The sequence below is a fragment of the Micropterus dolomieu genome, linkage group LG21 (assembly GCF_021292245.1).
Source record: "Micropterus dolomieu isolate WLL.071019.BEF.003 ecotype Adirondacks linkage group LG21, ASM2129224v1, whole genome shotgun sequence".
Lineage (NCBI taxonomy): Eukaryota > Metazoa > Chordata > Actinopteri > Centrarchiformes > Centrarchidae > Micropterus > Micropterus dolomieu.
In genome coordinates this window covers 28245486-28270765 of record NC_060170.1, presented here as the reverse complement: position 1 = coordinate 28270765, position 25280 = coordinate 28245486, and the positions used below count along the sequence as shown (strand labels likewise).

Sequence of the window (25280 nt, the reverse complement as noted above, 5' to 3'; positions counted from 1 at the left end):
ACAACACTCACTTGATGGGAGTAAGCACACACCCATGGGTGGATTACACTGCCACTCTTATAATACCGTGCTTATAGAAAAACACTACCAATGTATAACTTAAGATAATTGGTGAAGAACAGAAAGTCTAGAGATGAAACTTCCTTTTACATGCAGTGTGGATCTCTCTCATTTCAACAATACTTGAATAAATGCAGATCTTTGCCAGGATCTGACCAGCATTACGCCTATGACGAGGATGATGAAGACAATAATAATAACCAGCGTCTCTACTTTCATTAGGCAGCGCTCAGCCTCGCAGTCATTTCCCCTGGCTGCCTGGCTGAATAGAGCACTTGTTGGCTCAACTTGTCACATGGGAGGGTCAAGGGGTGGGGGTGGGTGGGGGGGGGAGTGGTAGAAAGGAGTCTTGTTCCTCCAGGCTAACCTTTCTTCAATATCCCTTCCCACCCCCTTCTCAACCTCTCGTCTCTCTCCAACGTGGTCTTCTGCTAGGAAACAAGGTTTGCATTGAGGCTTCTGTACACTCTCTTGCTTCACGCTGCTTAGAATTGTTCCAAATCGTAGCTTTTTTTTTCAAATTTTTTTTTAAGGAAGGCCCAACCTTTTCCTCATTTTAAATCTTTAGCAAATTGGTTTCTCCCACGTCTAAAGCACGCTTTGATTCTGGTAATGCCAGATGGAGTGAGGAAAATATTTACTGGTGTTAAACATGGCTATATAAAGATCACTTTGCAGAAGACTTTTTTTGGTTTCCTCCAGACTCCAGAGCATATAAGGTCAATGTATATGATGATGCGCAGAGAACACGATTTCACACACAGAATAGGCTTTGATAAAGCTTCATGGCAGAAATAGTGTTGACTTGCCGGGTTGAATTCCCAGGTCCCACATGTCATGTATATTTGAGTTTGCTTTGTTGTTCTACTTCATGTACAATATGCCTGAATTTTCCCTATATTGTGAGGGCTGTTCGAGACCTCTAGACCTGGGTGCCAACACATTTTGGGAAGCACTTCAGTGAGAATTTGAAATGATGCCTTTATTAATTATTCATATCCTGGAATACACCAATCGTGTGCTCTAAACATATTTCTAACTTTGAAGGCACTAGTTTCAACTCCAGGCTGGATTTCAGTTCAGCAGCCCAACAAAATGTGGAGAAAAATGAAGTACGCAGGTTGCACGGATGCAAAACTATTCTGACATGTATCTTACCTGCCACAATGTCTCCTGTTAGAAAAAAATATTGCTGCTTCATCACAAAAGCTCTTTTCTTTCAGAACATTTTTTTTATTAAATTAATCAAAATCAGCATAATTTTTTAAACCAATTTAAATTAATTAAGCTCTCTGGAGCTCTGAGAGCATAAAAACTTTAGCAAAATTGAAAAACTAGACTAACTTGCTCAATCCTGACTTAAAACTAAACACTGTGTGTATCAATGCCTTCTTTCATTTGCTTTATGTGTAGAGGTAATATTCCGTCAGCCCATGACGGCTTCATATGTCTGGTTTCATGATCCACAAGCAAAGTGTAATAAGGAAGCCACAAGGAACATGAGCCTTGTTTTAAATATAAACAACATCTACGCGATAGGACCAATAAAGGGCAACGTGGAACCAGATGGTATCTACATCGACAGGCAGAAATCATGCTCTTTACATAGACATGCTTGTTGCAAACAGGTCTGCAGTGGTGCAGACATCTCAGCATGCAAGAAAAAACACCCAGAACTGGTCTTAGAGTGATTGGACATAGGAACAGGAAGGTTTAAAGGGGGAAAAAAACACAGCAAAAAGTTGCTGAGCCGGTGCAGAGAAAAGACGTCTGTCTCTTAAGAGGTTTTGAAACTAAAAGGCCGAGGTGGCAGTACCTCGTTTGGCTGTCCAACTTGGAACGGTGCTAAGAAAAGCATAGTCCTTGGTCAATGTGGGTGGAGGGGTGGATTTCATTCAAGCAAACATGTTTTTGGATCCTGCACATCTGAATTGAATTACTAGGCAAACAGCCGATGGGGAAGAGAGCTTAGAACAAACTGAATAACCCCGCAGCTTTGTGTGTCTTTATGCTCGGTGATTCTGGGTGGGAGGCTCAGAGGCCTTTCAAAACTGCAGGAAAGACAGGGTGAAAAGAATGCCTGGCATGCTGAGAAATCCAAGCCTTGTTTGTCAACGCCAACAGGAAGCGGACGTGAGAGGGGACTGACCGTGTCATATGTCTTTAAAATCAACCGCTCCAAAACTATGCCATTCATCACAGACAACATGTGCGTCTGGTCATCGCTTCTGAAAAGGTCAATGGTAGTTATATTCTAGCTTAAAATTATACAGCGCAGAGCGGCGACATATTACTGGAGTGAATATCCCCAATGGTCATTAAATAAATTGAAAGAGTGGTAACATAATCAGAACAGCCTATATATGCACAAACATGAAAAAATCTCATTTGGATCTCGTGTGGTAATAAATATTTGTGAACTAACATACGTTAACATTATTGTCTAGTAAGTCTGCCACTAATGGACAGTATCTAATAATTTCCCTCATGAACTCGTTTCAGAGTTTGACTGGAATCAAAGCACCGGTTCCTTATTCCATTTCTGAAGAGGAGCTTGTCTCTGCAGCGGCCCAGCAGGGCTGCAGACCTTGGATCAGTATTCAGTTCAGTCCTCCCAAACCCTTTGATTTCATGATGGATCCCGGTTGTTCGCTGCCTAATGCAAAATGAGAAAATCTCCCTGGACTCCCAGTCAAAGGTCTGCTAAAAGAATATGGGTAACAAGTATATGTAACGCTCCGAGAGGAAATAACAGCATACTTTTAAGTTTATATCTCTACTTAAACTGCCATATAGCCCTGAGGTTTGAAGATTGCCCCAGAAAAAAAGGCATCTCTGATATGATGTTCTAGACCTTGCCACTTCAGCTCAATTAAACAATTTGGTGACTAAGTGACTTATGACACCGTGACAGGACCAGTTCCCTCAGTGCCTTGACTACTCTAGACACTAATACAATATTGAAACAATGAGGGCGATTCGTGTGTCCTTGTCAAGTGAAGATCAGCCGTAACTGACGGACAGCAATTCTGGTCAGTTCTACCTCATTAGACAGTCACAGCTCCGTCTAATCCAGAATAACAGTACTAGTCAGTGTAGTCGGTAATGACATAGAGAACAGGCCTTATGGACAAATTACTGCAAGTGACTGAATGACCTCAGTGAGGGAAGTACGCAGCATTGACATCATTATCAGCTGAGTGTTAATGACTGTGCATCAGTAGGTTGTGGAAGATGAGTACAAGACATACATCATTCAGACAGCAGTGTCTCCTCTTCTCTCCTCCCTGGTCCAGCTTGGCCACTACTGATGGGCTGACAAGTTCCCCATACTGCATCACCTGGCCCTGCAGCGCCTTTGATGTATTATTCATGATGAGGCAGCCCTCTGAACACAGGAGCTTATATGGGGGTTTTGGGGGGCTTCGACGTATGTGTCTACATGCACATGTGTGTTTGTGTGCGTGTGTATGCACGGTGGGGTGCAGTATGTTCATAGAAGCGCTTTTTCCCTTCTTCCCAGTCCCCCCACCCCATCACCAGCACCACCATTACTACCAAAAGCAATACCAACTGAATGCTAAACAAACCTGCCTGTTGAATAATTGAGGATCTCAGGCCAGAGCAGGCTCTGATTAGCATACAGGCCTTATGGACCCAATCTGCACAGTGACAGGATGGTCTTTCCCTGGACTTTCGTATCCACTGAATGCTCTGATTTCTATTTTACATCCTCCTAATGTTGTTCCACATTGCCAGAATCAGCAGAAATGTCAAAGCAATTTCAGTTCAAGCAACAATAATTACATGGATCTCTGCAGGCATACGTAGAAATGTGGGGTGATCTTCAAAAAAAAATCTAAATATCACATTGTCTTCCTTTTGTGTCTTGTCAGTCGCTTTTTATTTATCTAGAGAGGCCCTTGACTGAGCAGGCCTCCCAACTAACACACTGTAAAAGCGCGATCACTAAACTAACATTATGCATAGTTGCATTGTCTTTGCATTCCAAACCATGTCAGTCCATCATAAAAACTAAACAACAATGTCATATTCAACACATGCTTGCGGAATGACTGCAGTAGTGCAGGTCTGCTTTAGGAGTCCCTGCTGGTGTCTCCTCACCTTCTCTCCTCGGGTCTCTCTCTCTGGCTCCTCTTGGCCCTGGGCAGTAATCCCTGGCCTCTCCATGTGTGCCCATCCGCTCCCCCTGCTCTCATTAGTGCAGTGTTGGGGCCTGGGGAGCCTGCAGGCCTGGGGAGCCAGCCTGCTGCTCCCCTCCCTCTCTCCCTCTTTCTATCCTCGGCTAGAGTAATGAGCACATAATCAGCCTGGCTCCCTGTCAGCAGCAGCACACCAGAGGGGCATGTGGGCTCCTGGCCCAGAGTGGGGGGTAAGGCCACAGCGGGGTGTTTCACTTTCTATCCTCCTTGCCCTGGGTACACCGTACCCATTATTAGACCTTTTCACCACACATCAAATGACCCTCTGGTCACAGGTCACCAGATCAAGCGTGGTGACTTCCACTTTTAGTTCACTGAAAGCTGTTAACATGTTCAGTGAACTTCACTACCTTTCTCACTTTGCTTTAAAAGGAAAACGTTACATGACTTCTTAGAAAATAATTTTGCATTCATATAAGGTGTTTGACCTTGGACTGCCCATTCATTAGAGCTGTGCCATTCAGTTAGTAAAATGATCACAATGAATATGTCTTGTTTCGCTTAAAAAGCAAAAGTATGGATTTTAATTCAAGAGATAAGAAGAAGCCTCCATCTATGATAACAGCAATGTAGAACCTGCATATACAAAAGTTCGAATGTACAGCTATAAAAGCAGCAAATTAACAAATGCTGCACACTTAAGGAAAGTACATATTTCAGTACAAAAAAGTCAAGGCTACTTATATTATTCAGACAATGTGAGTAACATTTCTGCCAGGAAAAAGTTTGATCCCTCACATTCTCAGTCTTCTACAATGTTTCTTTCTGCATCGACTTTTTCAGTTTAATGACGTTCAACGAGCTGAAGACCAAACAAAAAGAGAAAAGCACCAACACAGAGCCACATGAAAAGTAGCAGCAACCACTGAAGAACACAACAGAAACCATCCAAGCCGAGGGCTAAATTCTTTAAAATCAGTTTGCTGCAACAAACCTTCAAACAATAGCTGCTGTGTCCCACAGAAAAATCAACAGGGTCACAAACAGGTCAGCATTTATTCTAATAAAATATCTTTAATTGGTTTCCATTGAGACTCAAGTCAGTCCTGGATTCCCATGAGCAAACTACGTCCCTTCCGCAACAAGTTCTCATTGACGCTGTTCAATGAGGACTTTGTCATGTGCATCACTGTGATTATGGGATCCAGCGAATAAACCACAAACTCAGCAAGCACGTCTAGCCAGGATATGTAAGGTCAAGGGGCTGAGTCACAGTGGCTCTTTTCTACTCATGTGTAGTAACCATGATTTCTGCTCCATGCACTGATTAACATGACTTCCCGAACCAGGAAACATCCTGATATAATCACACAGGTAAGATGCTAGATAGATGCTATGGGCTTCATGTTATCTAATGTTTATAATCCCGAACACACTACCCTCAGCAAAGCCACAAACCAAACAGGTCCGCCGAGGCCCCGCATTGTCTACTCAGAGTGAGACACCATGATGACTAGTTCACACCTGTGTGGGAAAGTTCAGGAATGGCAAGGAGGTTCAGACTTGAGAGATTTACGACAGAGGCTGAGTTATTGTGGTAAAGACAGACTGTTGTGCTGTAGAGGTTGTGGGGGAAGCTGTCCGTGGACGGATGGGAACCAATATATTTACATGCGCAGTATAACTTCATTATTGTGAATAACCACATTATGGTGATAGTTTGGTTAAACCATTTATACGGTAAGTTGAGATGATTTGTTTGATAATTAGGTTAATGTCAGGGAGGAAACATCTTATTAGTGGCACAAAATAACGGAGGGAAAATGATGGGACTCTACTCATTCATTAATTTACTGATCACCATGGTTCAGTTATTTGGAGTGTGTGAAATTTGACGGTGGACTTTTTTTCTTCATCCTCCATCCAGTCAAATCTCATGGTTAACTTTACAGCAAATCTTTCTGAAGCATGCACTAAATCAAACCCACACGATAAATCAGACTACAGTGTACACATGCAACAGTAATCTCAAATATAGATTAATTTAGAGGTCGTATATTGATGAATCCTTGCTCAAAATTTTTACTTTGATACTCTAACTCTGATACAAAATATAACCATCATACTACAAAGAAATGTGTTTTGTTTTGAGTGGAAGCGTCTACTTACTAAATGCCCTGGTGTTGGAGAACGGGAGTCTTTTAGTCCTGCAGATCCAGGGACATCCAAAAGAGGCCATTTGACTGGCAAGTACTGTGGGTGAGAGAAAAAGAGCAGAATTATACAACAGACCCAGACTCACTGCAGGGAAAACATACACAGTAATAACAACATCAAATATACAAGATTTAACAATATGCATTATAGAGACCAATAAGCTAAGGCTCTATTTTGCAACAAAAAAAATCTCTCTAATATTAACTCTTAGTGAACAGTTGGGACTGTAAAATTTCCAAGAGCATGTAAAAGTGCTACGATTGGTGTCAAGCCCACAGGGATCTCCAGCAGACACCTGTACAAGACCCACATTGCTGCTGGAGTCAGACAGTGCATTCTGGCACGGGGGAGAGTAGGGAGAGCGATGTGAACACAACGGACTGGTGGAGGACTGTGAAAATGCCGTTTGTCAAGGAAAAACAAGAGGCCAGCTGTGGGCGCCCATCGCAGAGCAAGTGGGAAGAGACAGCTGGAAGGAAGCCCCATCTACAGAGCAGCGAAAGGTTGAGCTGCGGACTCCAACCTAACTCCTGTCTGTCCGTCTCAATTGGTTTGGCCTTTTGACCCAAACATAGCCGCTCCTCCTTTCAGTATCACTATAATAACCTCTTTTTTCTCACGTCACAAATTTTTCCACCTCCATATTACTGTTGCCCGTTCCTTTTGCCGCTGTGCCCTGGAGTGAGAGCTGTGTACTCCAGAAGAGGGTTTTGTGATTTACTGCTTGATACAAAAAGCTGAGCATTTTTTTTTTTCCGCCAGCAATGAAGATAGCATGGAGCCAGCGTTCCAAAAGCACGGCTCAACCATCTGGTTTATGAATCAGTTTAAATACCGGACACAGCAGCTTGTCATGCATGTGGATTTTCTCCCTGGTACAATTTCAAATTAATTAAAGGGGATTTATATTATAGGTTATGTTTTTGGTCATATAAGCCCAAGTAGTGCAGAGACATAAAGGTATCGTAGTTTATTACATAAGTTGCCTTCTGGGCATGGAAGTGTATTATGGGTTAAAACTTGTCTGTAAGACGTGATTGTGCAATCTCGCTATGCATCATCTGTTTGTTACAATTTTCCAGTGTATACTATTGTTTTTATGAATTCCTATGAACAGTTTGACGTCCACTCATAGCAAAAATCTGATGACTGGAAAAGACAAGAGATAGTACCTGACACTTAAAAAAAAAAAAAAGACCAGTTAAAGAATATATGTAAAGCTTTTTAAAAGTTGGTGCAGGATAAATGTTGACAAACAAGCAAACTGAAGACGTCAGGCATTCAGGTTTTGATTTTTAAAACTTCATTCATCACTTAGGGTTTGTAAGCAGGAAGGAAGCTTGGATGACTGTGGGTTAAAAATGGAAAAGACATTATAGCAGGAGGGGGGAAAGGGAGAGGAGGGAAAAAAAAACATTTTCAGGAATGAGTTTGTCGGAGCAGGCAGAGGGTATTGTTTCCTGACAGCTGGGGTCCAACAGAGCAGGGGGAAGGGGGTCCCTTTTTTCCTTCGAAAAGGGGGGGAATTCTTGGAGTTGACATCAGCCCTCTTCATTTTCACTATACTGCTCAGGGCTGAATCGTAGGTTCCAACTAATGGGCCCAAGTCCATACAACTGTCAGGAGGCAGTTGCTTTTAGAGGCTCCTAGCTCCCTATTGAAACTTTACTCTGCTGTGTGCCTGGTGCCTAATGAATGCTACTCTCTGGAGAGAAAATCCAAAACAATGCAGTTTTCTCTGTCTAATCTATGTCAATCATGAGTCCTTCCACAAATGAAACAAGCGCTATTGTGAGCGTTTGGTTTTGCCCGGCCGTGCCCACCCCAGCTCTCCCACCCAATCCATCCCTTATTTGACAGCTTCTGCCAGGACTGAGGAACATGCCCCCAGGCACTTTTTTCTGAGCGCCTACTTTTCTTTTAATTGCCAGTGTGCCCTATGGAACAACTGTTCACACACTCCCTGAAACATCCAGCCAGGTAATGCCAGCCGCACACTGTCACATTAGCTTCAGTCCAGACTACAGCAGCATACCACTCACAAACACATGAGAGGGAGAGAGAGGGAGGGTGTTTGGGTCTATGAGTTGTTTCAGGAAACAAAAGGAGAGGAATTGTGGGCCATACTGCTCAGCAAAAACTTTCTCGCTGTTAGAGTGAAAAAAAAAGAATACAAGGGAAGTGTAAGAAAAAAAGTTAGGACAGCTGAAGGAGAGCCAGCACTTAAAACTGATGATTCAAATAGTTATGACATGGCTTAAGTGATACTAAATGTTAGTAAAAGATTGAAACAGGAGATACACTAATATCAATGTAACTGCAAGACATTTAGTAATGTTTTACACGTGCCCTTATTTTATTGGAAACAAATACAAACATATGGTCAGGGCCCATAGCAATGTCGCTTTCAGCCTGGGAGCTGGAAGCTCTGGTAAACAGACTCGGACAGAGTACTGAAAGAAATGTGTAACTAAAGTGAAGTTTAGCTGATCCATTTTCATAGCTCTCTAATTGTCTTCCAACCTTCCCTGCTTCCAACACTCAGAATAGACATCAGTAGAATGTGCTACTTTTACAGGACCCAGATGCGACAAAGGTGGCAGTGAAGCCACTGAAATTTTCCAAAAAGCTACACTGGAGCCCTTTGGTTTTTTGAACAGAGAGAATGCAACATATGCTCTGGGGCATGTGGCCTGCCAGAGCTGGGTTCTAATTGTTACATTGCTCTCACAGAGCAGAGGAAAACACAGCCAAGAGTCTTTGTCATCTCTGAAGTGTGTGGTGCCATACTGCAGGCCAACATCAGAGCACAGAGAAGAGACAGATGTCTGGACATTTGCTGTCAAACTAAGTCAGACACTCTGCCAAGGGGACAGAAAAAAAGCCCAAACTTTGCTAGAAACTATCTGTCGCTGCTGAAGTCATAATGACTGTCAATCAGACAAAAAGTAAAGTCAAAAGTAATATTAATATAGAATAATATTTATGTGAAATGTAAAAAACATCCTGATTCTGAAAAACAGTAGATAGTAGTGCCAAATAGCTATTACTATCTAAAACAGATTAAATGTGTTGTTGTGCTGAATTGCATTAACTCAATCAATCAAGAGCAAACAATTAGACAAATAAAAGAGTCAATATCTATCAAGTGGCAGCTCAGACGAGGCCTAACTCTTGTGAAATAGCTTTGCCCAACTTGTGGTGAATGCCGGAGCAACAGGAATGCCTCCACGGATCGCTCCAGTAGATAATGTCAATCACCTACTGTGTGGAGAACCCCTCCCTATTGTTTTCTTTTACCCCCCAACAGAAAACAAATGGGCAGCACAGCTTGCTGTTTGGCTGAGGTGTTAATTACCGTCCCCTGTCCATATGAACAGCAACTTCAGACAATAGCCCTGTCAGGCCCCCTACACAACAGTCCCTCCCTGGTTTATTCTGCTGATATCACCTGCTCATGCGGGGCCATTGATACCTCAACCTGATCTATGCATGAAACACAATTAAAGCTTTTGGGACAAAGACAGTGTGATAAGTAGCCCCGGAGTTGTCTCAAAGTTTGCATTAAGGCTCATTGTTTGCCAATATTAGAGGCAATTACATTGACAATTCTTAAGCAAACCTCGGCAGTCATTGTGCTAATTAGTGTGTAATTGATGGGGAAACGACAACCAGCTCAGCTGGTCAGACCCACAATGCACTATTGGGCCACTGTAAAATTTTCTGAATGGGGACCATGTCCTATTATCCGGTCCACTATGAAGTAAGTAGATTAGTCAGGGAGGAAGTTATTAATTAAAGCTATCTTAAAGAAAGGTACAAAGAGAGAGAGACAACTAAAATAGTGTAACTGGTAGATAAATTATAGTATTCGTTTAAACAGACTATTTCGGGCCCTGAAATTTTATTGGTGAAGATGTGTTTCATCTAACTGTATTTAGATCAGTCACATCAGGCACCTAAAAAAACTATAAGAACTATTAGTTTCCCCTTTTCAGTTCATAACTTGGATTTCATACAAAGCCTAGTCTCCTGGATTACATTATATTAACCCTGAGAAGTCTGCGGTCCTGCAGTGGAGATAGCATCTTGCTAATGGCTACCACATTTGAAGTGTCCATTAGCCCATAGAGGAATGAAGTTAAGTGACTATGACAGGGGCACTCCCTCAGTTTGCCGGGCCTCTATTGTGACCTGGTTGATCGTCCTGCACTCTTATTCACAGCAAGTAAAAAAAAATGGGTCAAAGGTCAGACATCCAGAGTGCTGTGGTTTCTATGGCAACGTGGCCTATTAAGGCCAGGCTCATTGGCCTCTTAACGTGCCCTTGTACACAAAAGAACTATTAGTGCAAAGAGGGAGAGACGAGAGTGAAGAGGGGAGGCAGCGTGAGGGAGGTCCTAACAACATAGCGTCAAGGTTTTTCTAAGATGGTTACACACTCTGCCCGCAGCTCCATCCACTTCTGTACGTAGCATGCATACATAGATTGAACTTTTTAAAAAGTCAATGAGCAATGGTGTCATATGAGAGCCTCATGCATATTCTGTACAAGGCCAAACTGGCCAGCTAACTGGGTTTATTTGAAAAGTCCAGGGAGTGAATTTACTGCTGTTTCAGTAATAAAACAGAATTAACAGAATACAAGGCCAAACTAAATTCCCCTAAAACACTTCTTTAACATTCTGTCCCAGTGAGTGAGCTGCGACTTCAGCAAGAGTTTGCATTTTAGCAACTCAAGCAATTATTTGAATCAGCATTGTTTTTTTTTCTTTCTTCCTTTTGCACGATAAGAGTATAAGAGTTATTACTTCCTGTAACCACAGCTTTACAGTGCTACCGTGGAGCTCACATGAGTCGTTAAATGAATTCGCCATTGTTCTTATTCTGTCTCACTGACTTTCAGGTACTTTTAATCAGATGCAGTTAAAGGAAAAGCTCTTCAGTCTCGCTGAGGTTAAAGTTTGGAATAAGTGAGTAAATTCTGGTACAGAGCACAACAGCAGGTCATATAAAACTCACTGTATAATTAGACACACAAGAAAATAATTATGCATCTGGTAAGAGCAAGGCCATCTCATAAAGACAGAGAGGAGGGTGCAAAGCCATTCAAGTCAATTATGTGAAGTCAGTTATGTGGTTTCCCATACCTGGGAGATCTGCTTTCAATTGTTGCACACTGCTCCGCTTAATGTCAGTGTGATCTGATGTCAAGACAGCCTACACCTCAAATGTCAAAGATGCTGCTTTTCCATGTCCTGTAGCATTGTTGTCCAGTCGCACAGGAACACAACTCTTTATTGTTTGGGGAGTAGCCCCGTTTCATTGAAATTCACAGCCGTAAACGTCTGTATAATTAACTCCAGAACACAAGGTGGTTACCAGTGGTTGGCTGGATGTTTACAGTAAAGCTCGACTTAGAAATCAAATGTGTGTGTGTGTGTGTGTGTGTGTTTCTAAGTGTAGGTGTGTACATCCAAGTCTACGCCAATGACACATAAGTGAGACCTGAATTTTTCATTTATGACCAAACACAAATTGACTGGAGACAGCATGGGCTACCAATATAATACTGAGTTTCCTGCCAAGGCATTTAGGAGGCAATAATAAGTCCAGCATGCACTCTTCACACAGAACAGGACAAATACCACAGCACAGTAATCACTCCAAACTCTCGGGGAAGACATAAAAATAATCTTTTTCTCTTCTTTTTCCAGAAATTGCAGATAAATATTTACCCCCACCCTCCAAGAGTAAATTTGAGTACGTCTGCTAAAAGTGTGGCTTTTTTTTTCTGACAGGGCACAGTGGGTGATTGTTTCTATTTTTTTTAAAGCTTTTCTTGGCTCTTTTTTTTTTAAACTTCCTTAAAGCAGCTGACAGTGGCAGGAGAGGCAAGGAGGCATTTTGAAGGGAAAACGTCAGTTTTGAAAAACTGAGGTGGGCATAAGTGGGTGCAGTAGAGAAGGCAAGAGGGAGAAAAAAAAGGGGCCTAAATTAAACACATTTGTTTCTGCTCTCACATACCACAAGTCTTATGAAAACAGAGGGCTGATTGTGTTCACTGTGCAAGTCCACCCCCCCTCTCCTCCTCCCTCTCTTCACCACCACCCAACACCACCACCCAGCTCCACACCCCCACCCCCCTGTCCTAAGCAGCAGCCCCTCCCTCCCCCCTCCCCACACACAGCTGCCTGCAGATGCCTCCAGTGTTTGCTCTCTGAGTGCACAAATCTCCAGGCCCCACAGACTTCTGGGCCCTCTCTCATCTCAGATTTTACTACCTGACATCCCTATCACCCCACTGCTAACCCCAGTCACTCCACTCTCCGTCTCCTCTCCGCCCGCCCCAGTCGCCTGCCCCTGCAGCTCTACTCAAACACACAGACACATTCACACGGCACAGGTATGCTTCGACACTCAGCCCTCAGCAAAACAGAGCGGTTGCCTGTTTGAAATTAAACCAACATCATTTATGAACACTTCTAGAAATACGTAAAGGCATATGACAAAAAAAAAAGTGCCATCAATTAATCAATTGGGCTAGAAGCTCTTATTTGCCATTTTTCGTATTCCAAAACAAATTACAACAAAAAAATCATATGTTTTTGGCCTGAAAATAATCTAATTTTACATAAAATGCTTGGTATATTACACAGATATAAAATATTTTCAAAAGTAGTATCAAACTTCCAGAGTGTGCGACATAAGTGCAAAACTTACGACCATGACATTTCCCAGTGCATTTTTATACCTGAAATATTTGTAAAAATCATTCCTCTGCAATATGCAGGCTTCATTTTCATCGTGCTGTGCGTAGTGATATTGAGCGCTAAATCATGATCTAGTGATTTGGCTATAAATTTAATTCCCTTTCACATCCAGGAACCTCTTACATGTCTGAAACTTTGTAAAGAATACATTTCCCAGTAAGAATGTATAGGTTTTCAGGGTTGGAGAAAACGCCTCTACAGGAGTCGTAAGGGGGGATGAGGTTGGGTCATGAGGTCCCCTACCTCTTCAAGGTTCATCAGGTCTCTTGAAAGTAAAACAATGGAGTAGAAACATAAGCAAGGGGTTGCTTATCTCCTGAGAACATCTTTATTTTGTTCTGTCAATTTTGAATAAAATACTTTTTTACACAATTTGAGAAGAAAGATCTGTTCCAGTTTTTAAAGTTGCTGAAAAACATCTTCATAACATTAAGCAGACCAGTGAGAACTCAAGGCTGGACATGCTTTTTAAAACAATATATACAGCTGTTGCTATCTTTCAGTTTCAATACAGTATAATGAAAACGGCAAGGTGATTACGATCAGGGGCTGCTGTAAATATCAAATTCCCAGGGACAGAGTTTAGGAGAGGCCCCTTACAATTACACAGTATTCAGGAATGCAGAGCATGAAGCACAGTAACATGGAGCTGAAGACAAAATGCTCATATCCCATTTTGGACGTTTAGCTCACACCACGTGACAGAAAAGGTTTACGAACAACATGAAAAAAAGCAGGAAAGTTTATCTTTCATGAAGAGCTGTTTTCAGCGAGCCCCAAAAGCTGCGCCACAACGCAACAAACGTCTACTCAATCCAAACTGCACACTTCTGCAAACAATTAGTGTTAACCCCAGAACTGTAAGCTGCAATGAGAGAGAGACTGAGAGAAAGAAAGAGAACGAAGGGGGAGTTACTGGAGAAAGAGAGGGGTGCTTGTGCACAATTACAGCAGGGATTTATGGCCTGAGAAACAATTTATAAATCACAGCGCCTGAGCTAATGTGCTCCAGATTGTTCTCCATGCAGCTGCAATTTTGGTCTGCGTGAAACGGCATAATAAACCTGGCTGGAGGACATGTTTGGGTGGTGGTGGTGGGGCAAGGAGAAAAGTTGAGGTTGTGGGTGGTGGCTGATGTGGGCAAGGTTGTGGGCTCACAAAGTTTCGGAGGTGTTTTGAACAAAGAAAAAGAGAACTTTTTCAACGGGCTGATGTGAAATTTTACTGAGGTGTAACTGTTGATTGTTAATGTCGACAGAGAAAGAAGGTCTCAGAAATCTAAACTCTCAAATCATGCAAATAACACCAATTAAAGAATGTTTTTATGGTATTAATGGACCTACACAGTAGCTGGACAGCAAATGCAACAAGACTCCTCTAAAACAAGAACTGCACTGAAGTTTCCACTGCGAAACAATTAAAGTCTCAAGCCGTAAACCTAAGCTAGTTTTATGACCTCATTGTGAAACTGTGAATTACACGCCTTACAATTCCTGACATAAGCGAAAATTAGTTTTAGGTTATAATAAGAAAAGGCGAATGTTGCAAACCGATCCCTTCATTGTGGCTGCAGGCTGGTGTGGAAGAAGGGATCGGATGTGCTGAGGGGAAGCCTGGGCTTTTGTGGCCACTCAGCCAACTGGCCCTGAACCTTGACCTCTAACCCTTCACCCTGGGGGGCAAACAAAGCTCTGAGTGACATCTGAAACTAGACACTCTGTGGGGAGAGAGTGTCTGGACAGGACTCAAATAACCCCATTAACTCTGCAAAGAAGATTTATGGCTTTTTATTCTGCCCCTGAAAATCTCGAAGCTGAAGAGTCGCACTGATCTGTCAAAAATAATCAAGCAATTAGAGGTGCGCACCAAGTCTCGTCTTGTTTACTTGCCAACATCTCCATCTTGCACGAAGATAAGCAAAAATGTTCCATAATTAACGACTCAGTGTAGAGTTGTGATTAGCAGTGATAAACACATATGCCACCAGTTAGTCTGTATCCAAATAAATTCTGCTTAATACGAACAACATGAAGCTAATCTTCAGGCGGTTTTAAGAGAGTCACTGATGCATATTCACCAGCACCTCAGATGGATCCTATACAATGGATTACGTAAACAGCTCTGGCATTCGTATACTGTAAACAAAAACAGAGAGAAAAGTTGATGGTAAATGTGCTGCAGTGAATGCAAGCCTCCGTTGCCAGAATGCTGAAAGCCACTGTAGTATTTAAATCAGGCAAGGAGGGAGGAAGACTCGGCCAAGCATTCTGTAGCTCAGCTGTGAGGCTCTAAGCCGTTGCCCTAGGGTCTTTGTCCTGCCTTTCAGGGCAAGTCTGAGGTAGTCAAAGACCCTATTCATGACCGGCGCTCCCCCTGCCAACACACCCATACAGCCCCAGTCAAGTCAGCCGAGAGCTATAGAGTCTTCCCATTTCACACGAGAATCAGACCTGCCCCTAAAGCCTGCTTCAGGGATTTCCAATAGCCAGCCCCTCCAACCCATGTACCAATCAAACAATAGGGCTCCGTGGCCTGCTCCATGTCATATAGGGCTGATTAGATCTTCCTTTCTAATATAGCTAGCTCTAAATTTGAAGCTAATAGGTCAGTCACATTTGTAGGGATTTGGTATCTAGCATGTAAATGGATAAGGGATTATGTCAGCAGAGGTGTGGAGCTGCCATCCAACCCCCTTACGTGAATCATCATCATCATCCAAGACTCACCTCACGCTAATGTGGATTTTATAGAAAGAGCACTACCACAAGACAAACCTGAGTATATCAAATGATAAAATCTCAGTACTAAAAAACTTAATGATGCTGACCATCTCAGGCAGGCACAAGTGAAATCCCGCCATCACTAAAGGCTCTCTTATGCCCTCAACAACAGCTATTACTCCCAACTAATCAAGAACACTACCTCATAATTTTAAATTGAGGAGATAAGGTCAGAAAGAGTGAGATTCAACACAAAAATATCCGCCCATCAGAGGTTTCTGCTGCTTCTGCTATTTATTTTAACAGGATTCACAAGTCTGGGTCCAGATAAGGGGGCTACACATTTTAGATGACTTGTGCCTTTGCTCGGCTTTAATCACATTTGTTGCTCTGCAGAACATTGTGACTTCTTAACAAGTACAATTGGTTTAGAAGGGTAACTGAGGGAAACAAGGGGCACCTAGAGGTTAAGTTATCATCAGTATTAGGACAAAAAGCCTGATCTCATGGGGATGAGTCTAGCCTGGACTCATCCAGGCTGGTTTTTACATTAATCATTTATTAAAAACTCCTGTCATCCCTTTCCTAACCTTAACCAAAATTGTTTTACCTGACCTTAATTTAGAAAAAATGAAAAGCGGACTAATAACTTCCATAGTTATTTGACAAATTTACACTTTTATTGTTTGTTTATTTGTTACAGAAAATTACAGAAAAGTCTGTTTTGTAGAATGTAAAATGAAAATAATTACTTTTTGTATGATATTATGCGAACCACCAAGATACACTGACACTTAAAATAACAGCTAAAATTACAGTTTTAAAGAAAGTTGTGACTGTTTTTAGAGCCAGAGCTGAATTCAGATTACAGATGGCACGACACTCTCATTAGTTACATCAACAGTTAGCTTATAGTTTATAGCTTTAATCTTTGTTTTTTCATAGGTATCAGTATCAGTTGAAGACAAATCCACGCTGCAATATAAAATATATAAAAGAGGAAAAGGAACTTAATATGAGTAAAGCAATAATCTAATTAAAGCAATCTACCATAAAGTTGTTACAGTCTGCTACAGTAGGTTGCTCGTGTATGCAGGTGCAATATGTTGACATGACGTGTCAGTCAGGGGCCACAAGCTGCACCGGCAGTCCACACTCGCTCTACCATTGCAGGACAAACTCAGTGGGAAGCAGCCAACTGATTTATAACTTCTACAAGAAGAACAGCTGCTCTGCTCCTTGTCAGCTAACCTCATCCTGGACGGATATCCATCCTCTTCTTAATTTAGTATGACTACTACAACCTCACTGATACTAGACATGCACTGTATGACATGGCCTTTAACACACTCGGGAGAATTCTCTTCTATGGCCTGTATGTGAACTGAAGCGAAGCCTGATACAAATCTCAGTAGTACTGATGCAACATGTGCATGATCTGATAGCCTCCTGCTGTTTGCTGATTGGGCTGTGACTGCAAGGGAATGGCAAAGCATTGTGGTCTACGGTTGAGAAACTGTGCTCTGTGGGAGACAGAATCCCTCAGATAAGTGAGTGCCTCAAGGTCTGGAAGCCGGCCCACCTCGGGATAACAGGCAAAGGAATAGCAGGACCCGTATCTGCCCCAGTTTATGCTCCCACCACCGCATCTCATCAACAATCTCTCCTCCAGCCTGCTCCCTCTCCCTCTCTCTCCCTCTCTCTCTCTCTCTTTCTCTCTCTTTCTCTCTCCTGCTGCCTGCAGTGCTTAAACTGAAAACAGCTGCTTGGAATACCAGACTGATGAAACCCTGTTTAGAGCTATTTCTTTTTCTTCCTGCTGTACAATCACGTTTTATTAGCATGGAGGGAAGCGTTTAAGGTACAATTATAGAGGGAAAACATTTCTTTATGCGAGCTAAACAGTAGTGGTTATGGCTACAAAAGCGCCATATACACTTACATGGGACAGCCCCCCATCACTACCACCTATCAGTTAGCACCCATCAGTTAGATAGAAGTGCGGCTGCAAGTGAGTTCTATTTTCATTACCAGTTAATCTGTAATGATCCCTTCTACAGCTCAGTCATTTCTAAAGCAAAAATTCCTGCTTCCAGCTTCTCAACTGTGAGTGAACATCTAAGTAATATGTGACAGTAAACTGAATGTCTTTGTGTTTTGGACTGTTGGTCAGACAAAACAAGCAATTTAGATGGATTGTTCTTGGGCTCAGGGGAAGTATAATAGACATTTTTCACTATTTTCTAAAAGTCTTTTGTCCAAAGGATTAAACAATTAATCAAAAAAACAATCATTAAAAAAAAATTAGTTGCAGGCAAAAAAATAAATATATTTAATTTGTGAAGCTTGACTTGAAGCTGCAAAGAGCTCCTGTTTGGAGTTTAAAGGGATTTTTACTGAATAAATAAGATTGACGATTCGGTGGACACCTGGAAGTGAGTCTATACCCCCCTGATAAATCCAGGGCCCCACCCCCCTAACACCAGGATTCCAGATTAATACCGCAGAACAGACATGACTAAGTTGGTATTCACATGACACATGATATGTCTCCACCTCCCACATCCCCATCTCCAAAAACTTTTCTTTTACTTTTGGGATAATTACCAGCTGTGGAGGACTACAGATAACAAGCTTAAGACTTCCATTGCTTTAATCTTTGTCTTCCCCTCTGCCAAGTCTTTGTCATCATGGCTCAACCCTGCAGTGACCATCCACTCACTACATAAGGATTGCAATTGTTTAAAAGTAGAGACAGAACATGTGTAGACATGACCAGCAGTTTCCTCTATAAATAGCTACAAGTTTTGGTGTTTATTGAGCTTCTAACTCTACAATAGGAGTTTTTTTGTTGTTGTTAGGATGTTGATAAAGACACGGTCAAAAACACATCTTTAAATAAAAAAAGCAGTTTTGGCGTGAACTCAGGTGTGTTAGAGATGCCAACCCTTTGGCTAAATGTCTCCCAACTGAAACACAAGTTTGCCCAAATTTTCACAGGGAAAAGTGATGTACCAAACTGCACTGTAGCTCTGGCCAAACATAGCAAATGAGAAAAACACATTAATTGATAAAAACACATTTGCACACATATTCATCTTGGCACATCAAAGGGATTCATTGATGTCACTGAACATGGGGAGTCTGCGGCTGGAGAGGGGAGATGTTGGTTATCCTTTCCTCAAAGGGTGCTGAGATGCTCCTGATGGGGCCCGCGCTTGAGAAGCCAGAGAGCGCTATAAACAGAATTTCTAATGTCAGGCGGGCGAGTGGGTGGGTTAGGTAGTGAACTAGCAGGCTATGGGGTAGCGGGAGGAATTGACGCCAGCTCATGCTTTCCACAGAGACCAAAGAGGGAAGGATACAGACCAGGACTGACACCATTTCACACAGTTCTATACAAGTGAAGTTAGGAAGCAAGCATGAGCGTCCACGGTCTGAAAACAAAATGCAAACTGCATGTTTCTGTAAAATGCCAATACAGAGGCTGTATGTGAATCTACAGATTACAGAAAGTGTATTGTCTCCAGTTATGACTGCTGATTTAGACGTCTGTCACACAGTGAGTAATTTATAAGGCACTTAAAGTGGAAAATTATCAACACACTATGGCACTATAATCACCACGATAAACTGCTTTGGTTTGTGTTGCACTAATTAGACCTGACCCCGATTGCCCCTGTGTAATATAAGTGCTGAGACGTACAACTGTTGAAATATGTACAGTAACAATTCATTCAGCAACCAATTAAAATTCCTCTATTTGAAATAATTCTATTTAAAATGTTAAAGTGCAAACATCAGCCCAAATCTTCCCCCCTCCTTCTTATAACTAATGTAATGTTTCATAACAAAACTTTTTGCCAAAATTTAATTTAATTTCCTCAAGCCCAAGCAATGAGTTCATTATCAAAATGAATCACTCTGGGAGAGAGCTCTCTGCCAGCGATGGCATTTCTGTGGCTGCTGGCAATCTGCTTTTAATTGAACAGAGCCACTAAATTGATGTAGATGTGTTTGCCTTTGAAGAAAAAATCTTTTTAAAAACTATCAACCTAGTCAAAAAATGTCAAGCTCTGTTGACACAGTGCTTGGTTGAAAAAATATTTGCGCGCTAACGTTCAGGAATACAACACTGAGGGTTGTCAGAATGTGAACCCTGTACACTGTTCCCTCTGTTGCAAAGTATCCACAGAGCTTCACCTGAACATCCCCCCACCCCTACCCAGACACACAAACGTGAAGCACGCATGGACGCACGGGTGCACACTTGCACACACGTACACAGCAAGGTGAGTGAAATGCCAAGTGAGCCACCTGATGAAACGACACCTCCATGCAAACAGCGTTTGCTTATGCAGGGAGAGGCCCTTTTATTCAGCGGGACAATGTCTGTGTTGACTTTTCTTTGTCTGCACATTTTTAAGCAGCAAAAGCGGCCGAAAGAATTGGGGGGGGGGGGAAGTCAGAGAGGCATGCAATCACAGCCACTGACATGTTCAGACTTATACAAGCTCCCCATTCATATCTCAATCTCAAACAATTTTCCATTCAACAATCATGCTCATGAGTTCAGGTGACCCACTGCGTATTTGATGAAGATATATTTGAGCGGCTAACCTCGCTCTTGCTTACTCGCCACCTCTCACACACAAGAGGCATTTCGCTCTTTGGCGATGATGATGATGTACTCCCAGAGTTATGTAAAAGTGCTGATGGAGCTGACAAGAGGTGGCGTCAAGCAGAGTGTATGTGTTCACCAATTAAATCTGGCACTAGTCTGTCACTACAGGAACAATTTGGTGATAATCATGTCAATGAATCCACAAACAATAAGCTGGATTTGTTGGGCTGACTTTAGTAAGAGGGAGAGAAAAAAAAACTCCCTGGCCCTGCACCCCACTGCAGGCAGAGGTCTGGTGGAACATCTCTGCAAACATAAAACCTCCTCCTCAGCTCTCAGTGGATTACAGCAGAATGTCAGCTCTGAGCAGGCTTTAAATCAGTTATGCTTGGCCCTCAGGGGAACTCTGTGCTGATCCCATGTAGGCCTGTCTCTCATTGCTCATGATAGGGTTGCCACATCCAAATTGAAAAGTTTGGGATTCAAATCCTTCATCATGTAGCACATTGCAGAGTGAAATCACTGCACGATGACTCTTAAGCAACAACTCGTATCTACTATCCAGCAGTGTGTTCTTCTAAATACTGACTTGTACAGAACATATATGCATTATACTGCTTTATTGTTACACACAAATACTACTTTGTGAGACCAGAGGGAGGATTTATGCAAGAAATGTAAAAACGACACACACACACATTGTTCTATCTGTAATTACAAAACATATTTTCTTCGCTCTCAACACCATGAAACGGCAGCTCTCTACCTGGACTCTGTTGCCTGGTGTTAATCGCAAGATCTGCTTGAGAGACATAACTTTAATGTGTCTCATGCAGTACAAGTACAACCACATACCACACCACACTTATAAAACAAATCTGTCGGTCCCAACAGGGCTTTCCAAGACATACAATATAATAAACTGCCTGCAGGCCCTGGGATTGTTTGTGTCTCAACAGCAGGGAGGTGACAACACAAATTAGGTGACCCTGTGGGCATATTCCACAGAATGATTATGCATGGTAAATGTAGCTGTGGAGCTCATTAGTTAAACTAAATTGTTGGCCAGACACGGGTGCAGGCCACTGGTAAATATCAACCAGTAAATCTGACTGTATTGAACTTCATCTACAGGTGTAAACAAGCCAACTGACCCCCCCCCACCAAAAAAATGCAAGCCTAAAAACATACTAAGTGGAACCTCTCATCAATCAAATTCACTGCATTCACACTGAGCCATGTGCAATATGGAGACTTTAAGACGTCTGGTAAGTATGCCAGCCATTGTCTGTCTGCATGTTTTCTGCTGCGCTGGTGATTGACAGTGTCAGCTCACTCTGTCCCATTGACCTCATTCTTTTTTTCTCTTCTAAAATGGAGGATTATACCTCCAAATTTTAAATCCTTTCCAATTATTTGTTACTTTGCCTCAAGCAACAAGAACAGCCATTTTAATTTTCAACTTTGGTTTGCTGGACAAAAACACAAGGAAGCGAGAGGCTACATAACAGGCTGCTAAAAATTCAGTCCATTACTTTAAACTATAATGTTTATAATAAAAACATATACTAACAGCCCCTGCAAAAATCCACAAAATATTATGATGCATTTATTTTTCAGTGTGTGTATCTCTGACGTTATTCCTATGAAACTCGTCAGCTAGCGTGAGCAGAGTAGCCATTTAGTTAATGAGCCCCAATGGAGACCTCCAATGAAGCCATCAAGACTGCTCAGAATAACAATGGTCAACTAACGCCTTTCTAATTGAATGGAAGGTAGAGGGAGGCGAGGAGAGTGGGCCTGGAACACTGAAAAGGAGACAGAAAAAAAAGTGTGTGTGTGTGTGTGTGTGTGTGGGGGGGGTCTTTTTATTCAGATGCCTGCCAGGCCTTAACGATAGTACTTGTTTTTGGGGGTTGTGACATGGAATGGGGGATGGACGAGCTCGGAGGAACACAGCTCTTCAGCGGGGATTATTTCAAGGAAGTTTGCATATTAGCCCCAGTTGTATTAAATAGGTTACAATTCCAAAAGGTGGTGGTTAAATTGTTTAAAATCAGCCATGTTTGTTTGGAATCAGTATTTAATGTCACTACTGGTTCAAACATGTTCTTTGACCTTAGCGTGGGATTCTTTCCATGAACTTTCTTACATGCCATTCATTAGTCACATTTGCAACATTGCTGACTTGTGTGAAATTACTGTAAGCATTGTGTCTCTGTGCTTAATTAACCTGTTGTTTGTGTGGCTTGTTTTGGGAAACAAAAACACAATAGCAGCAAAAGAACAAATGCAACAATACTGGTTAAAACCCCTTTACAGTTTCATGGGCAACTGATGTGATGCAACCGCGCAACAAGTAAATGACTCATTGCAAACTCTGCATCAACAACACTTACTTAAGACTTTAAAAGTCTCTGGACAACAACTGTCATGGACAAAGCAGTGAAATGCCTCCCATGTGTGTCAAAGCAAGGTATTACATTGTTCTTACTGTAGGATATGATTTCATGAACAACTTTTAATTTACTGTAGAGAATGTGTGCAACAAGCTTGTAGGCACTAAAGTACACTGAACTGTTACTAGTCAGTAAAATATAGCAATGCCTCCATTAAAGCACCCTAAGTACAAAAGGGAAAGCACTCTGGAGGGTGTAGGCTAACTTAAAAATATCTTGCAATTCTAAAATAACATTTTTAGAAGAATACTAAAACTCTACATTACAAGATATAAGTCCCTACCTGCAATTAATAGTAGTAGCACATGACAAGACAAAGTCTGCTATGAAGTAGCCTATATAATCAAGATCCAGAATTAGTGTTGCAGGGTATTTTCGACATGGAGCTGTCATAAATCATGCCAAATTAAAAAAAGCATGACTAATGCGTCTGAACTTTCAGCCAAATGAGAAGTTGTCAAACGCAAGCCATGTTGAGGGTGGGTGGCAGGGAGAAATGCATATCCCCAAAAAAAGAACAAAGAAGTAGTTAGTACTCCTTGAGAGGCCACTCGGAGGGAATATGGCGGTCTGGCAGTGCACAAGGAACTTTTACGCACGGCCAAAGTTTTTACACGTTGCGAAAGAAAAATTTAGAAAGGGACAGAAAGGAGCAACATAACCACAGGGACACTTACTGTTCTTGCACTCGGAGACAATGAACCGTTGGATAGGTAGGGATTGGTGAGGTCTGGAATCATGAGAAACGGGTAGGCAGGATAGTGAGGACTCTTGAAAAAGCCACCATCTTGCTGCCTTCTCAGTGCTGCAGGGATAAAGAAAAGTCAGGGTTGGTGAAGCCACAAAAGCGACATAATTACAAGTTACAGTACACAGAGTTCTGCGGATGTTTGTATGTTTGTTTATTTTTTACCTTCACTGAAGTAGTCTCTGGCTTTCTCATAACTTTCTAAGTCGGGTCTGGTTTGGGGGCGCCTCTCTGCTGGCTGACAAGGGGAGAACATAACACACGGAGGGGAAACTATTGAAACTTTCAACAGCATTAAATATAATTTCTCTTCCCGCTGAGCAGTGTGGAGGACGTGTTATATTTGCAGTGCCCTTACCTCTGAGTCTGACGAGCTCTCCGACTCGTTCACTAAGGAGGATTTCACATCATCCAAATCCCTTTCCGCTGATACATTTTCGGATATCTTTTCCTCCTGCTCCCCTTCGTCTTTAAAAGAAATCATCTCATCATTGGCCCCCAAATCATCACCACCACCTCCGTTCAGCTGTGGCATTTTAGCAGAACAGTGTGTATAGTATCGAGGAGAGGAAAAACAATCGCGAGAAAACAATTCTCTCTTCTTTTTTTATCAGATCGGTGTAGTCCAAACGCGCCGCTGGAGTGGCAAACTAACTACAAGACACTGTTCATGTCTCAAAACTCCTTTTTCATCCTCTGAAGGCGACCCCGCGGTCCATGGCGAGCCTTGCGATAATAATCCACAGTTAAAGTTGCAACAGAGACGCTGGTAGAAAATATTGATGAATATTTGGCGTCAGTGGCCGGATGCGCAGCAACTTGGCAAAGTTTCGCCTCCTTCGCAGCTTGTGGACAACTTGTGGCCCCTGTGCGTCTCTCCTTGTTGTGCTGCTGAGGAATGGGACTCTCTCTCCTCCTCCTACAGAGCCCGGGGACCACATAAACTACGAGTCCAACGTTTCTCGACGTTACTCAAGAACAAGACACACGTCCGGTTTCATCTCCTAATATCCATGTGTAAGAAAACAATGGCTGGAGTAAAACAGGAAAAAAACGTTTTCTTCACTTCTAACTCGCTTGCTTTCCCGACGATTCGCTGTTGTCTCTTAACGCACGCAAAGTTCCCTAAACTATAAAAGAGAAAATAAAAAACAGATTGCAAAAGTATAAAATGTTCAGCTGGAAGAAGTCGCCCTTTCCCTCCACATTGCTGCCGGGGAATGCGCCCTGAAAAACTACTTGGTCGTTCAAGTGGAAGAAAAGCGCAGCCCGTCCGTAGGGGAGGAGTTTGCACTGAAAACCGACACTTCATTCACTACCATGCAGATCAACTATTCTTCACCCTCAAGCCACCGAAGCGTAGCCACGCACACATGACATGATCAAGGGCAGTTGAACAGAAAATAATAGGATAAATAAAGTAACAAAATACATGAAATACATAGTTATTAATTACTATTATTAATTATTATTATCGTAGCTATCGCATAAATGATCAAAAACAGGAGCAAAACCC

General features: G+C 42.2%; 1 protein-coding gene across 4 annotated transcripts in view; it reads right to left on the bottom strand.

Annotated features, from left to right (window-relative positions):
• The window catches only part of tcf7l1b (transcription factor 7 like 1b), a 30974-nt gene extending 6000 nt beyond the window's left edge, over positions 1–24974 (bottom strand). For all 4 annotated transcript variants that reach the window (XM_046034941.1, XM_046034942.1, XM_046034943.1 and 1 more), the window contains exons 1-4: positions 24123–24974; positions 23930–24002; positions 23694–23821; positions 6393–6476 (exon numbers count right to left, since the gene is read on the bottom strand). In XM_046034941.1, coding sequence (XP_045890897.1) covers positions 6393–6476; positions 23694–23821; positions 23930–24002; positions 24123–24299 — 462 coding nt within the window. In that variant the 5' untranslated portion in view covers positions 24300–24974. The remainder of the gene's footprint in view (positions 1–6392; positions 6477–23693; positions 23822–23929; positions 24003–24122) is intronic.
• Between the last annotated feature and the right edge of the window lie 306 nt (positions 24975–25280).